This window comes from Meles meles, chromosome 13 (assembly GCF_922984935.1).
Source record: "Meles meles chromosome 13, mMelMel3.1 paternal haplotype, whole genome shotgun sequence".
Lineage (NCBI taxonomy): Eukaryota > Metazoa > Chordata > Mammalia > Carnivora > Mustelidae > Meles > Meles meles.
In genome coordinates, this window is record NC_060078.1 from 50,633,453 (window position 1) to 50,650,854 (window position 17,402).

The following is a 17,402-nucleotide window of genomic DNA, read 5'->3' on the forward strand; positions in this document are numbered from 1 at the left end:
AATTGTTCTAAGCACTTTACATGAATTTACTTATTTAATTTGCACAATAACCTTATGAGACAAATATTATTATCACGTCACGAAGGCTAAAACAAAGATGGAGAGGTAGAGTCATTGTCTAAGGACTCCTTGTCAGTCAAGAGACGCTGTCTTATCTGCTTGGCTGACGACTTCTCCATTCTGTTAGTTGAATGAATGAGACGCTGGGAGTGAGGACTCCTGAGGCAGGGCAGGAAAACCACCGCCCCAGCGCCTTCCAAAAAGTTCTCTGTTCACGGTATCCTCCGGGAAGGCCTGCCTACAGCAGAGTGAATTTAAAAACGCAGAGCCTCTTCTGAGAGATCTTTACAAGGGGCTATAAAAATGCTCCACTTTCGGGGTGCCTGGGTGGCTCAGTGGATTAAGCCGCTGCCTTCGGCTCAGGTCATGATCTCAGGGTCCTGGGATCGAGCCCCGCATCGGGCTCTCTGCTCCGCAGGGAGCCTGCTTCCTCCTCTCTCTCTGCCTGCCTCTCTGCCTACTTGTGATCTCTCTCTCTGTCAAATAAATAAATAAAATCTTTAAAAAAAAATGCTCCACTTTCATTGGCCATAAAGACTGAGTTACGCGCAAAGTCAAGCCACAGTCCACAGTGCCTAGGTTTGTACGAGCTAACTTGACTGTGTTTTCACCTACAAAAGTCAGTTTCCCCAAAATGTGGGATCTCACTCCCTATTTTACCACCAACTCCCCATGTGACCTTGTGGATGGCTTTTAATTCCTGATGGATCCCTGAGTTTGTTTTCTGCCTTAGTTGAAGAGAATCTGGACTTGGGGTTGCCAGATAAAATATAGATAAATGCCAGATAAAATAACTGTGTCCTGTATTTTTAAATCACTAAATATGGCAACTCTAGCTGAACTGGAACAGTGGTTTTCTTTTTTCATTTTAATTGCTTCTTTAAAGCTGAGGTGCTTTTTCCTTTTTTAAACAAAATCTTATATGGAAATGATAAATAAGTAGATAAAAAGGGAGGTGCTCTGATTGGGGGAGGGGTTGAAAATTCTGGGACTCCATTCCCCTCACCCCCCCAAAAGTTCTATCACTCCATGCTTTAAGTCTGCTTAAAAAAAAAAAAAAAAATCAGGCTTTCTTTAGTATTATGTTTAAGTATTAAGTTCTATCACTGGGACTTAACTATTTAGTTTTTAAGTTCCTACTGTTATATCTGCTTTAAGAAGACAAAATATGGGCTTAGGAAACTCTAAATAACTTAAAAATACATGGGCAGCTTTTCAGATATATAATTTGGTTTGTAGATGAGAAAAATGCCAGAGTAGTTATTCATTACAAGTTTGTGATATTTGTTCTCTCATAGTTCTTTCTACTACAATATACGCCAGGGATTACATACCAACCCTCCCCCTCCATCCGAGATAAACAAACAGTTGCTCTCTACAGTACTGATTTTAAAGAAGGTGGCAGAGGAGGCAGGGAAGAGAGGAAGGTCCTCACTTACTCCTGGAAATCTGATTTATAGGATTGTAGAAACTCAATAGAAGGGGCTCTCTCAAGTAACTGATGTTCATATCCTCTGCTGAGAGACTGCCAATGTCTAAGGACACCAGCTCTCTGGGCCACCTGGCTGCTCTTAGCAGTCCCAGCACTTCTGTTCTCACCAGTGGACTCATCTGCTTGTCAAGAGTCAGCTGTGTTTATCCTCAGATTTGTTTATGACAGTTTTACGTTAATGTCATAATCTAAGTTAATTATATATCACCTAAACCAGTAAAAAGAGTACAAAATAAATCGGTCACGTCTTTGAAAATCCAGTTAAATTTTCAAAAAAGATTGAAAAAGACAGTCACAAACCATTGCTCTTTACTTAGGTGGATACCACAAATGAAAGGTTAAGGGGAAAATCTAGGATTATGTAACTACAGTGCTTCATAGGTACCTTCATAGGTACCTTAACTTCTTGATCCATTTTAAAGAAATAAATGAGAAATCAAAGGAGGCATATAATACTTGTGGATTTTGAAAAAAAGGGTAACAGCAGAACCCCTGGTCAAAAATAGGCCTTAGTCCTACATCAAAGAAATTGGTGAGTAAATGAACATTTATATGTTTTATGTTAAAATAAAATGGTTTAAGTAGAGAGTTTTTTTAATGACTACCCATTTCAGTTGATTTTTTTTTTTTTTTAATTAACCAGCTACCATTCCTAATTGCTGGAGAAGAAAGCTTCCATTTTATATATAGTTTTTCTTTATCTTTTGTATAAATGCAAAGTATAAATGGCAACTCTTTCTACTTGACCAATTTTAAAACTGAGGGACTCACTCGAAAGTTAGATGACGCCAAATACACTCCACGTAGGACAACTAAGTCCATGCAAACTTGACCTACCTCATGTTCCAAAAACAGAGCTTTTAGCTGTCCTTTGGACCAAAAATCCATTGCATATGCTAGCAGCTTCATGGAGACCATATTGATTCTGAGAAAGTTCCCAACAAACACAACTCTGTCAATATTCTGGAAAAAAAACATTAAAGAACAACTAAATAATGGTATAAAAATAGTATTTAGTAAAGACTCAATGTTCCATATTTCACTGTATTCCCAGGACTTTGCAGAGTCAACTTGTTAAGTGAAATTATTTCAGCATTTCCAGTATGAAGTCAAACAAAGTTCAGAGTGCATTCCACGAGAACAAAAGGGTGAGATTCTGGTTGGGCGAGCTAGAGACTTCCACTGGGCGAGCTAGAGACTTCTACTGGGCTTACTTGCAGTTGTTACATCAGACTGACTTAGGCCTGATAAATTCAGCTACTAACACACATAATATAAAACTGTAACTGGAGTTCAAGTTCAGCTAAATTTGCCTTTGCATTCCTTTCAATTCCCCCAAAGTTTCAACTATAAAATACTATTATTACCAACCCATAAATAAAATGGCCATGGCATGTGGTATTAATCTAACCAGTTTGCTCAATTTGCTCTATGCCAAATATCAGAATACAAAAAGAAACAGTTCCCAGTCTCTATCCTTGGGATATATGGTGGGCCATCCTGTTTGGTCAACTTGTGGGTTGAAATATCATAATGAAAAATACATCTATACTTTTGTTGACATAGAAATGGACTTGCATTCTGCATACACACTTAACACTGAGCTCATCCTGTCTACCATGCAGGGGCTGTCACCAGCCACCCACTCACACAGCCAGTTGCTATGGTCACTTATGGCAAAGGGAAGAGAGTCCCAGAAGACGGCATTCTATTCTGTACAGTCTATCAAGGGTCATAGGGATCTAGGAAATAATAGCATTTTAACTGTCTCAAGTTTTGACAGTATAAATTGATGAGCTCATTAACTATTATGAATATCTTTTATGGGAAGAGGGGTGGGAGGTGGTTTTAGTAAGTTTCCACAAATAAGAGTAGCTACAAACTGCCCAGGCTCAACTGTGACAAGAAAGACTCTGAGTAAATAACTCAGATTAAAGACAGATTTAATTAAATTAAGGAGTTCTCTCTTTTCCCCTAAAACAAGTTAGTCCAGAGTAGGACTTGCTCAAAGCCCCAGTCCTGCATTACTCTGGTAATGAGCCAGAAGGAATAGAATGGCAATAGCCAGAAGGAATAGAATAGCAATAAAAGCTGATGAACATTCCTTATTTCAAATAAATTCCAGGTGGGTCAAATATATGAATATATGACTGTGGGGTGAGGGGGGAGAAAAAAAGAATAAAAAGACAGACAGACTAGAAGAAACCACAGGAGAATTCTTTTTTAAAAATAACATCAAAGTAGGGAAGTTTTAACACTCACATATATTATCATGTAAAAAAGCATGAGGTAATGTTTCTAAGTACATATTGAAGTACATAAGGTAGACTGATATAACCTCTGGATTTGATTCCAAATTATGTTGTAAAAGAGAGAGGAAGAGGAGGAGGACGGGAGAGGAACAGAGGGAGAAGGAAGAAGGAAACAGAGAAAGCATGTGTGGCACAGTTTTGCTAACTATTGAGTTGGTAATGGCTATAAGGAGGTTTTCTTTATGCCATTCTGCTCCTTTATGTATGTTTACCAATTTTCATAATAAAAGGTTGATACACAACCAAAGCAACACATAAAATAGTATGAAGAAGGTAAATTGTATTACATGTGACTGTATCTCCTAATATTATTGTTAAAAAGGCAAGAATGTGATACATATAGAATTTGCTGCCTTTGGAAGGCTGTGTCTGCTTTGGCAGACAATAGAGAGTTAAGACACCATAAGTGAAAAACAATGGCTACCTCGAGTAAGGCTAACATTGCAGGATGGGTACAGACAGTTACCCACTTCCCTGTACATCCTTCTGGTGTCTTTAGAACTCTGTATTACCTGTTTGTATTTTCTACTAAAAAATGTGAATAAAAAATTCAGTGTTGGTAGAGAAGCACTTTACAGGATTCCGATAATCACAGCAGAGTCGGTAAATATGGTGTCCCTCTATAAAACAGCTGAGTCAAGGCACTGATAAGTACAGTGCCCTCAGCAATGGCTGAAGCTTGCCTTTTGACTCTCACAGGAAACACGGCCGCCATTTCCGGATGCGCCCACAGGGAGCCCGCGCGGCGGGTTGCCCACCAGTGAAGCCCTCGCCCAGGGTGATATGTGACTCCTCTCACTGGCCATACTTTCAAGCTGCCATTTTTGCTATACTCCAACAACAAATGGTATTGAAATTGAAATCAAAAATGAAAAATAAAATCTGTCACTCTCCCCCCAAAGTGAATACAATTATTGTAAAAAGGCCTCCTGCTGGCTCACTCAAGATCTGTGGAAAGCAGGGTAAGGGCATCTACCACTTTGTGGGGCAGGGGACGTTCAGGCTCATTGACCTTTGAGAGGGCATAAGGACAGCCCACAACGCACATACTGGTCAGGCCTTGTTTGGCTACTTGGAAAAACTCCCTTTAAAGGTTAACGTCAAAAAATAAACTCTTTTGTTGAAATGAGTCCTGGGACCGAAGTGGACTTTGAAAGGCACAAGTCTGGGATACATTCTTCCTTTGCATTTCGGCCTTGCATTTGAACTCCATCTCACACCGGGACATAACAGAGCTGTGACCCTGAGCCACAGATCAGAGACATATTCTTCTCGATGTTGTAAAGGAGCACATTTCTCTCAGAACCCCAGGGCTCCAAGGCAGGACTGGCACCGCCCAGCATCAAGATCACCTCTTGCTGTTTAAACCCTGACTGCTCGACCAGGAGGGGCCAGGAGGTGGTTTCTGCAGTACCTGTAATGTTTTATCTCTTGACTGAGTGGTGGCTATATAGACGTGTGTGTGAAAATCCAAGTTGTTTACACACTTGGGATTTGACTGTCTTCTGTGCTTCTATTAAAATTACATTTTTAAAAACTATTGCTGTGGTGACTATGATTCTTTAATCCTTCTGTTACCCGTTGCCTGTCCCAACCCCTTTCTTGTCTTCCTAACACAACTCAAGTGACAGCTGTTGTACTTTACATGTCTTGGGTTACAGAAGAGTTCTAGCTTCCCAGAGGAACTTTGCAGTGTTTCAAAACCTGTTCCCAAAGCTTTGCTTGTCCCCAGCTCCACCCCTTCTTGTGCCTGGGGTTCTGGGTGGCCTCAGCTGTAGCAAGCTCTCCATGCTTTGATAGCCCTGTACAATGCTGCTTGAACTCCATGCCACAAGGCAACACTGTAAAGAAGCTGAAAGCAGAGAGAATATCGAATATTGCGAGCGGAACGTCTTACCTGCAATTATTTGAAAAGGTGCACCAAACTCTTCCTCACACTTCGGTAGGTGGGTGGTAATAACGACAGTCAGAGAGGTTATGGTACGGGTTGTGATTTTACCTGGACCCTGGGTCGAATGACTTATCATTTATCGAGTGCCTCCTTAAAAATAAGATGCATATTCCTCTCCATTCCCCAAAATACACCCCTCATGTTCCACAAGATGTGACTAGGACAAAGGTTAGGTTTCCCAAGGATCTATCATTTTGTAAGAGTCAACAGTTTTGCACTGCTAAAGATGTGTATGAATGACACAAGGCTTCCTCTGGATTAAGGCCTTACCTCATTCAATGCACACATCCGAGCAATGGAGCCAATGTTGTTGGTGATGGTGACCAGTGTGGCTCGGGCGAGGTCTTCCTTGCTGATGGAATCTCGCTTTTCCTTACTCATCATGTTGCCAAAGCTATGTTGGAAATATTAGCGAGAGTATTCAAAATGATCCTCAGGCAGGCCCAGGCTTCCACCAAAGTACTGTGGAAAGCTTTATGAATAACTCGTAAAATTTAAATGACCTGATTTGGCTACCATGTATCACAAGCAGACAGGATTACGATATGGATGGTTGGCTGCCCTTTTTTTTTAATAGGGGCAACTTAGCACGGCTATTAATGGGAACAAAAATTTTTTTTTAATGCTCTCTAGATATATTGACAAGAATGGAACAGGGGAAACTGTTGCAGTTTTCCAGAACCTTCTTTCAAAGCTGCCCTATTTTGCTTGATGCATAAGCATCAGGGGCTAAACATTTCAATGCTTTGTCAAGGGTGGGAGATCAAGTCTGAGCTCTAGTAATCATAGATACTTGCACCAGGCTGGTGGGTTGACATTTTAAAAATAACTAAGTGAATGGCCAGGGTGGAGAGGTTGCCTTGTTCACACACTACTGCTCCTAGCTACTTTGTCTCTACCTTGATGCTACAGCGGATCCTTGAAGGCCAAATCGTTCATAGTCTCCTCCGTAAATGTCCTTCACCAGCTTATCAACATTGGTGCTGTCGCCTTTAGCTGCCATTTCCAGAGCTTCTTCAAAGGTCTCACAACCAGTCAGCAAGCAACATAGGCCTAGGAATGTTCCACCTCCAAGACTGAAGGAACAATAAGGTTTATTTTTAAATTTTACTTTATGATATGCCCATCCAAGTCCCCAACTACATCAAGATCACTAATATGGGTTCATAAAAGCAGAAGAAAAACAAAGGGGCACTTGAATCAAAGTGTAGGGTGCAACACAGTCTTAGGGTAGATTGGCTTTTTAAAAAAAAGGGCAGAGGCCAAAAGGGAACATTAAAGAAAACTTTCCCCTGAATTTAAGAACAAACCAGAGAAAGACTCTCACTGATTTCCGTTGTGAGACCTTCAGCTAGCTGCTAACCTAAGTACCTCATTCAGTCTCCTCATCTATAAAATAGGGCCAAATCAAGATCTTATTTGGTGGTCTGAAAGCAGCAAATAACCAGAGAAATGACTGCTGTAAGAAAAAAAAATGTAGCCAAATACAAATACCTGGAGAAAGAAACCATGTGTATGTGAAGTTCATAATGCAGAGCCAGACTGACCTAGGGCTGCTAGGAACAGACAGTCCAGAGGCTGTATCTCTTACATAATCTCTAGTAGACATAATCTCATTGAACCTCCTCAGAAATTTCTAAAAGGAAACCACTGATTGCTCACACGCTGGATTTTTTTTTCTGGTAGACTATGGTGAAGGTTATTAATATTTTACGCACTACTCAACAGTTAAAAATAGTAACTCAATGCTCAACTATGTTTTAAAAGCTTTCAGTCGCTTTGGGGAAAATTCCTCTAAAATCGTCTTTCCAGACAAAATTAGAAACTAATTACAGTACGTGAGAGTGAATTCTGTTGCGTATGAGTATCACAGGGATGTGACGGAAAGGAAAGGAGACTGAGAGTAAAGCTATCACCAGTGACCTCCTGGCAGCATGGCCGCCGACGTGGGCGTCTCTCTGTTTACCGCGAGCAGGTGCAGACGAGTGTACGCAGAACAGTCAGTTGCTCACATCAGTTTGTTCTCAATCCCCAAAGCTGCTAGCCCTTGGCTTTCCCCTCTGAGAGGAAAATCCAAGTCAAGGTGGAGGTTATTTTGAATGTGAATTTGAAAAAAACAAACTTAGGGGAGATTGTATTTACTGTGAACAACCATTAGCCAAAAAGGTGCCAGACTGCAGACAGGCACAGTTCTCTAAATTACATCTAAAGTGAAACTGTCATAGTTCCTAAGTAGTGATTGTCACAAAAATACACACTCGATGGAAAGGAGAGCTCCTTGTGGGGAATTCGGTGGCTGGGCACCACTGGCAGCAGCTACCCGAACCCACCGCCAGGTACCAGGAGATCAAGAGCCTCCCGGACATCACTGCCTTGACAGCTCAGTCATGGTCGAGATTTTGAATTTCCTCCACGAAAGCTTATCTTTATTATCATTTAACACGGCATGTCATGCACGTTGTTGGGTTCAGGCTGCCCTACAAAGCTCGTGTTTTTTAATAGGAACAATTTTTGGTCTGCATGCCCTCAGGATTTGTCTCTGTATATTTTTAAGTCTTTTGTCACCCTTCTAGTTGCTTTCATCCACACTGATAAGGTCTCTCTGAACATCAGGTATTCGTATCCATCAAGGCATTCAATAGCCTACTCCAAGCATAGGCAACGGGAGACATTGGCCGACTTAGAAAGAAGGCAATTCATCAGCTGATGTGTTGGTATGAGTGAGAACGAAGCGCTTTGTGTGACTGGAGGATGAGCGGTGACTGCGGACAAGGCATCGGGGCTGCGTGGGGAAAGCGAGCATGCACACTGCAGGCACGAGGGAAGAAGTCACAGTTGCAGGAGAGCATCTTAGTCCTATCCTCAACCCGCTAACTCAACCCGCTATCAGTGTGGTGCCCTCGCTCACGATCAGATAGCTACTTCTGTTTGTTGCAGCACACACAGTTAAGAGCCTCAGCAAATCGGAGACAAAAACATATGGCCAGAGACGGCGGTTGAAAAGCATCATTATTGTTCGGAAAGCCCAACAACCTCGTAGTGAGGGATTTTAGGGGAAAGTAGAAGAAAACTTCCATTACTGAGTGCTTGTGCTCTTAAAATAGATTCCAAAACAATGAGATGTGCTGCGCTACTCCTTTCACTGAAGACTCAAAATTCTTTACATTCCTCTTTTAATCATCTGCACATTGCAACAGCAATGTCCGGTGCAGAGTCCTCTTTTTCCCTCGGCTTCCACAATACATTTGGAGTAGCGTCAGTAGGGGACAAAAAAAAAAAAAAAGCAAGCGTTGCTCCCTAATTTAAGATGCAATAAAATCACACATAACACGAAACAAACCATTTAAAATCATATGTTTAAAGGAGAACCGATCTCCCATGATGATGCGGCTCCCTAAAAATAAAAACATTCCAGGAGAAACTAGGGCATATAGCCCAATAACAAACACCTTGGAGTTACACCTCTCAGTTCACAGTAAGAGTAGCAAACTTGAAGCTGAAGCCATTTGCTTAGATCAGTGATTCCCAAAGTGTGTTCCGCACACTCATGTCTGCTGCTCACCGTCATAGTTTCTATCCGCAGTTTTGTAACTTAGATCAAAAGACGCCTTTGGCAGGACAGCTCTGGTTGGACAGGAGGAGCGGCAGCCCACCAAATTGACGCTTCCTTCCCTTTCCCTGCCTGTGGCGGCCCCCATCAGGGCTCCTCATTAACCTTCTGTCTGCTGCAGCACAGTTCCAAAACTACTGGTTGAAAAGCACTCGCAGGGGAACTTGGACTTCCAGACAGGATTTGTTGAGGATTGCAAAACACTGGTCATTCATGGGCATTTACCAATAACTGGAATTCAGGAGCATGATTACACATGTAATAGAAGACGAAGACCACAGCTGCTGTTAAAGAAGACGATCCGGATTCCTAGAACTTCCAAGTTTGAGAAACTAGAATTGTGATGGTGATCAATGAATTTGCTAAGTGTTAATCAACGAGATGATAAATACCTCTCACCGAGGACAGTGGTTAGCCTGTTAGCCTCGGGACTCGCTCTCTCAATTCAATGACTCCTTCTAGGAGGAAGCCTGAGGTTTCTTCAAAATGGTACTTTTATGAGGAGATGGCCCTCTAAGGTAAAAGCAGCTCGGGTGAAATATTCATTTGTCTTTGATGCTCATGACAGTCCTCATAAAGCCATGGGTCAGCTGTGACTCTTCTGCGAGCAAGGAAGCTGAGTCTGTACGCTCAGTGAGAAAAGGGATGCCTGGGGGCAATTAGCTTCCTTTATTCTGAACACAGGCAGGATTGTGCCAATATGTGTGTGGGTGTGTGTGGGGGTGCACGCCTGTGTGCGCAAGTGCCGGGGTTTCTCATCAGCTACACTCTCTTGACTTCTGAGGGTCAGTACTTTTGCTGTGAGGGGGCTGCCCTGTGCATTGTAGAATATTTAGCTGTACCCCTGACCTCTAGCCACTAGATTCCAGCCGTACCCCATCTCCAATTGTGAGGGCCAAAAACCCATCTCCAGACATTGCCAAAATCCCCTGGGGGGTTCAACCTTCCCTTCCCTGGTGGTGAGTCACTGACTAAAGCACGCCCATCACCGGTCACGGACAGACAGGAGAAAAACAGTGCTCTCCTTCTAAACGGCAAGCAGTGCTGCAGAATTTCAGTGCTGGAAACGCCCAAAGAACCCAGCTAAGAAATAACCCCCTTAAAGGCACAAACAAGGACACTGAGGCCCAGAGGAGTTACATGATATCTTCACCTTTTTAAAAACAATGGTTTCGATATCATGCCCAAAGCACATGCTCCATAGCCCTTGTTCTTTAAGTTACTCCTCCAAAAATGGCTTCTCGGGTCTCAGACCAAAGCCTTTACTTGGAAGTAAGAAAAACTTGAAAATTACGTTCAAACTAGGATTTCTCAACGATTTCTGATCCTAGATTCTTTGCCCAATGCCGAATTGCTACTAACAGGAAGCGGAGCACATCTGCCCTTGGGGCCTGTGGGCTGAAGAACATGGCCTCCACCCAGCTTTCCTCACAGGCTCTTTTCCTGTCCAGAGCACTCCGAAATTCCTGGTGAGGCATGCCAACTATTCCAGCATTCAGGTGGAACACCTAACTGAGAGTAAAAAAACATTTTTTGGTAAACCCAGTTTGGTTCACTGGTTGGAATGCCAGGTTATGTCAAGCAATTCATCCTGTGCTAGGCACCAAGGAAATTCCAAAAGGTTTCTTCTGAGGCCCTCTCAGACCATCCCAAGCATCCTTTCTTCTGGATTCTATTTTCTTCCTGTTCCCGCCATCCATGTGGCACTCAACCATATGTTGCCTTTTGCTGTGGTGTGTGCAATCCTTCTTCCCTCAACCTGACCAGTTTCCAGCAAGCTAAGGACTAGGTTTTATGACCCTTTCCATATACTACCCTCTTACTATTTTAACATATCATGCAATGAATCTTTTCCGGTTGGCTGAGAAGGTAAGATCTTTCTTGGAAAACTGTGTTGGATACAAATAATCTTTGTATCAACCGGTCTTCAAGGAAGAGGCCTGGGTTTGGATACAGAAAGGTTCTCCTAGTAGAAACCATGTTTACCTGGTCCCTGTGACTCTTTTATAGTTGTCCTTGGAGTACACTGCGAGAATGCTGACCCCTGAGCCCATGTTCACCAGCAACATAGGGTATGGGTTGTCAAGGCAGTACGGCTTTTTCTGACACAATTCAGGATTTGTGGGGTTTTCAAAATAGTAACATTCTGGTTTGCCGTTGAAGCCAACGGAGTCGACGTAAAGCAGGCCCTGAATGAGACAGTCCAGTTCGTCCAGTTTATGGAGCTGCAGGTCAGCAATCTGAAAGAGAACAAAACCTCGTGAGAGATGCTACAACCACCTCAGGGGAAGCCCCAGTGGCTTTCAGCTGGACTAAACACGTGTCATTTGCCACAAAAGCACGGAAACATCTTTCAAACTCCAAGTTGCGAAACCCTGAGGGTCCTTAATCGCTCTGACACAAAAGCAGCCTTTGCTGGACCTTATGTCTGCCCACAGTGGGAAGGTAAGGACAGGAAGTCACCTGGTTGCTGGAAAAGCCTCCAGGAGTGTGTGTAATAGGCTGAACTGGTGGCCCTAAAGCTATGTCCAGGTCTTCCTTTTTAGGACCCGTGAATGTTACCTGATTCTCAAAAATGCTCTTTGCAGATGTGATTTGAGTTAAGGATCCTGAGATGAAGAGTACATCTTGGATTATCTGCATGGACCCTAAATCCAGTGGCAAGCTTCCTTATGAGACACATGGGAAAGATCTGATGGACAGAGTGAAAAGGCCCTGTGAAGAGGAAAGCAGAGACTGGCATACACCGCCACAGGCCCAGGAATACCCACAGCCACCAGAAGCTGCTGGAAGAAGCAAATCAAATCTGCTCAAGAGCTGCAGAAGGAGGTATGGTCCTGCCAACACCTTGATTTGGTCACCTCTAGAACTATGGCTGACTATGTTTCTGTTATCACGGTAACTGGTTAGGGCTGCCACAGGAAACCAATACAGGGTATCACTAAGACCAGGGCTCTCCCACAGGGGGAGAAGAGTGAGAATGTTCTGAAAGCAGGAAAAACCCCACACCTGCCCACACATGTCATGAGCAAGGCATGGTGAGCCAGGACCTGCGGGCAATGACCTTGAGCCCACAAAACCCAAATCTCCTCTTCCCAGGTTTGGGCTTTGCAGTTAGATAGACCTGGCTTTGAATTCTAGCTCTAGCACTTAACAGAGGGGCACGGGGCAAGTTATTTAACTTGAGAGATCTCAGTTGCCTTTCTGTAAAATGGGGATATTATCCACCGTACAGTGTTGTTGTAAAGATTTCATAATAATAATATATGCACAAAGGGCTCAAAACATGTTGGCTGCTTTATGAATAGCGGGAGTGGTCCCAAAGTGTCCTTTCATGCTCCTATGAGACAAAAACTCCCAGATATAGGGAGAAAAAAAGTAAATGGGGTTGAGTTGGGTATGGACAGCCTTAGGGGAGAATGGCTACCTTGTATCCTTCAAAGTTTAATTCACAGTCCCCAAAAGTAGTATCACTGCTGATCCAGATGTCTGGGTTGATGACCATTTCCCATGAACAGTAACAACAACAACAAAATATTAATAATAAATCTAATCATCACCAACATGACACCGAACCGATGGAGATCTAACTCAAATTCTTTTTTTTTTTTTAAAGATTTCATTTATTTATTTGACAGACAGAGATCACAAGTAGTCAGAGAGGCAGGCAGAGAGAGAGAGGGGGAAGCAGGCTCCCTGCTGAGCAGAGAACCTGACGTGGGGCTCCATCCCAGGACCCTGGGATCATGACCTGAGCCGAAAGCAGAGGCTTTAACCCACTGAGCTACCCAGGTGCCCTCTAACTCAAATTCTTAAAGAAATATCTTTAAGAAAATAATAGTTAGTATTTATTATTTATTATACATGAAAAACTAGACCACTTAATTCTCACAAAATCCTCTAAGTAGATGTTTTATCTTCACTTTATGGTTAAGACTCGCAGAGCTTAAATAACTTTCCCTTAATGAAACACCTAGCAAAAAACTCCCAGGGGCTCCTTATTCTTCTCTTGTTTTCATAATGCATACTGCTTCTGGGATCTGAAAACACCTAAACAAGTACTATACTTAGAAAATTTGCCCAAAAGGCATCATCTTCATTACAAAAGTTAAGAGCTAGAAGAACACTCTTGACTTCACATCACTCATCTGAATTTCCCATTCAACAAACGCCAATAAATCCGTGCCCATAGAGCAGAATTAGGTTACCAGCAAGGTGGTGCAATTTTCTTGATACAAAGAAACAATCATTCTGGGGTTTGTTTTTGTTTTTGTTTTGTTTTTTAATTTAAAAATCTAATTGGCTCTATTCAGTGATTCATGAATTAGACAGCATACCATCTAGCAAGTAGAAAGGAGGTCCCCAGAAATCATCATCCTAAATGACACTAGCTGATAAAGTAAATCTATCTCATAAATGATTCCAAACATTTCATTTTTTACCAAGTGAAAATTTTGGGTGAGATGCAAATAATTACACACGTTTTAAGGGGGTAATACTTTGGGTACAGAACTACCTGGAGACCTGAAAGATGGTAGTGAGACACAGCAGCATCAACGCTGTCTTTGTCCTCTCCATTCCCCGGCCCTATTAACCTCTTCCACTTACAGCACTAATCACATTCTGTCTGGTTTTCTGGTTCATCAGGTGCCCCTGAGCACCATGCTCAAAGCCCACCCCATAATAATTGCTTAATAAACAGTTGTTCAGTGGGACAGGGAAAGTTATCACTTCTTGGATCAAACCAAACTGAAAAGTAGCAATTTCGTCAACCAGTCATGGGACCGTGGGTTAACCTGCTTAAAAATTAAATCAGAGATCTGTCAACAATATTGACCGCCCATGCCCAGGGCCAACATCACAAACACAGCCAGAGACACATTGTGTCCGGCTGGACATCCTGAGCCTATACCTTGGAAAAAGAAAAAGCTCTCCAGGTAAATACACTAAGCACACACAACTTTGATCTGAAAGGAAACACTGTTATCTCATCTTGCTCATCAAATTCAGTTCCAAATACAGTGTCAGCAGTGAACAGACACCTCTGCTATATGTTTTACTGAAGTATAGATATTTCTGAAGCCTGGGTCTTGCATTCCCAAACTGGGAAACGGGAACATTCATCTCTTTCACTGAGACCTACAGAGACCTTCCTTAAACATCTTCACCATCCAGAGAAAAGTCCAGGCTCCCAAATGTAAGCTGTGAATCAAATCATTACTGGGATATTCACACAGGCCATGAGAAATTCAGAACAAGATGGGAAGTACTTCTCACACTCTGTAGTTGGTAAATACGACTGAGCGGACTCTGCAACATTTAGCATGTTCAGATCCTAGCTATGGAGAAACACTCTCTGGGCTTAGTTTTCTTTCTATCAGGAGTAGCAAAAGCAAATGCCTACAACCACAGAAAAGTAAAGCCCTGGGCTAGATGTCAAGTAATAGAACACACAGAGGACAATACACGCAGATTTACAATTCACCTGCAGCCCATTGTCGCCACGTCATAATGGGAGCTCAGCGTAATTAATTAGCTGACAGCTATTTAAAATTTTTTTTTGGTAAATATTGCAGGCCAACCAAACATACCTGTAGGTTGATGCTGACTTTCTTCCTATTAATTTTATATGCATTCAAATGCTGATCTCTATGATGGGTCCTAAGTGATGACAGATCTGGAATATCAGATTCAGCAAACATGGAGATGAAGTTTATAGCTCATGTGAAAATAACCTTGTAACCAAGGCATGCTGGTAAATGTTTAACAACCAGCTCTCTGGGAGCAAAACCCTGGTTTATAGCATTCACCAATTTCTGTGCTATAAGTGCCCCCACAATGGCTAATTTCAAGGTACCAGCATGATGTCACTAAACACAGAGATGGGAAGACATGCACATTATGGGCTCTCTTAAGCCAGTAGGAACTGGCCCCAGCACCCCACTGCTTATAAGTCTCCTAAGCACTTTCAGAAAATGTGGGTTCTGCTACTTCCTAAATCATTAAGCTTAAACCACTCCCCAAATATAAAAGCAACAAACCTCAGCTTGCCTTAAGACGCAAATAAACTCTCTGTAAACAATGGAAACTAATAAAAAACTACATGGATCTCATCTACAGGACTTCAGGCAAGGAAGCTATTATTACTAGGACCCATTTTGCGGATGAAATATATCACTGGGGGTCAGTGGGTTGAGTGACCTAGTATGGATCCCAAGAAGCAGAGTAGAAAAAACTTTCAAACTACAAATACGATGAACTAACGTGATTGTGCCTAGTACTAAAGTCACTCAAGCAAGTGTGTGGGTGCAGTGGAATTCTCCAATTATAGGGGCCATCAGAATCACTCAGGTTTGTTGAAACAGATCACTGGGCTCCACTCCCAGAGTTTCTGACTGCATTTCTAATAGGATCTCAGGTGATGCTGATGCTGCTGGGCCTTGGACCACACAGTAGTAGGAGTTGAAGAACTGGGATGAGTCTGTGACCCCAGTGAGAACAGACACTGGGTAAGATCACATACTGTCCCTAACAGCACCTGCCCTAGCTAATCACAGGGCTACCTTCAAGAATCAAATGAGGGGCGCCTGGGTGGCTCAGTGGGTTAAGCCGCTGCTTTCGGCTCAGGTCATGATCTCAGGGTCCTGGGATCGAGTCCCGCATCGGGCTCTCTGCTTAGCAGGGAGCCTGCTTCCCTCTCTCTCTCTCTCTGCCTGCCTCTCTGTCTACTTGTGATCTCTCTCTGTCAAATAAATAAATAAATAATCTTTAAAAAAAAAAAAAAAAAAAAAAAAAAGAATCAAATGAGATGCCTCTGTAAAAATGTTTTGGATACTGTAAAGAACTATACATATGGGGGGGGGGGCGGTGCCTGGGTGGTTCAGTGGGTCAAGCCTCTGCCTTCCGCTCAGGTCATTATCTCAGGGTCCTGGGATTGAGTCCCACATCTGGGCTCTCTGCTCAGCGGGGAGCCTGCTTCTTCTACATGCCCTTCCCCCCACCCCCCACTTGTGATCTGTCTGTCAAATAAATAAATAAAATCTTAAAAAAAAAAAGAACTATACATATGGGTTTTAATTACATGAGGAGTAAAATAATTTGGGTCTTATCTCAAGTTGAAATGCACTAGTCCGCTAGTCAAAACACTGAAGACTCTAATTCATGGAGGGAATTCAGTGATTCCAGTTTATTAGTATTAGGGAAAAAATATGGATCCTAAACACAAGGCATATTCAGGATACAACTGTAAAATGTTGTCTGTATGTGCTTCAGCTCAGTCTGTCAAAAATACTAAATAAAGAGTTAAATAGATAAATCTGGTAAAACAATAAAAAGCCATCCCAAGAGATTCCATAGTTACTCCTATGAGGCTATTCTATGGACCTGCCCCCAAACCAGTTATACTGCTCCCCTGTAACTGAGAAGTAAGTCACCACATCATATTTCAGAAATTAATAAAATACACATCTGTATGATACCTTACACTTCCCAAGGTGCTTTTGAGGACACTGGCTCCACGAATCATTGGAAGTAGCACAAAAGGTTATCTTACTAAACTGAGAATAATTTGCATATAAAATAGTTGATTCTGAATTACAAATTTCACTCAGGGCTCTTTTCTCTTCCCCAAGGAGACCTAGAAGACCTGAGAGAGATGAATTTCAAACACAATCTGTGAGTGAGAAATAGGACAAAACCTCAAAGATGGCTTCTTCCTCCCTGTGCCCAATAATAAAGTGGCCACAGACCAGCAGTCAAGGGTCAAGCCAGACCCAAGCGGAGAATGACATTGTCTACCAAACCTCACCCTGCCTCAATGCCATGAATCGGTCCCTGGATTCATAATAGGAGCCAAGCTAATAAATGTTCTTGAATGGTCCACCTTAGATTTAGAATTTCACCTATCCTCCCTCCTCCTGATAATTTTTCCACTATTCTTAACTTTTCTAGATTGTTTCCTTAGAGATTTCTGGCTTA

At 42.4% G+C, this 17,402-nt stretch overlaps 1 protein-coding gene across 3 annotated transcripts in view; it reads right to left on the minus strand.

Moving 5' to 3' along the window:
• Positions 1-17,402, minus strand: part of PANK1 (pantothenate kinase 1) — a 57,812-nt gene that overhangs the window by 2,250 nt on the left and 38,160 nt on the right. For 2 of the 3 annotated variants that reach the window (XM_046027124.1, XM_046027125.1), the window contains exons 3-6: positions 11,412-11,665; positions 6,715-6,891; positions 6,086-6,209; positions 2,390-2,515 (exon numbers count right to left, since the gene is read on the minus strand). In XM_046027124.1, the coding sequence (XP_045883080.1) occupies positions 2,390-2,515; positions 6,086-6,209; positions 6,715-6,891; positions 11,412-11,665 (681 nt within the window). The remainder of the gene's footprint in view (positions 1-2,389; positions 2,516-6,085; positions 6,210-6,714; positions 6,892-11,411; positions 11,666-17,402) is intronic. The other variant, XM_046027123.1, reaches the window with a different exon arrangement.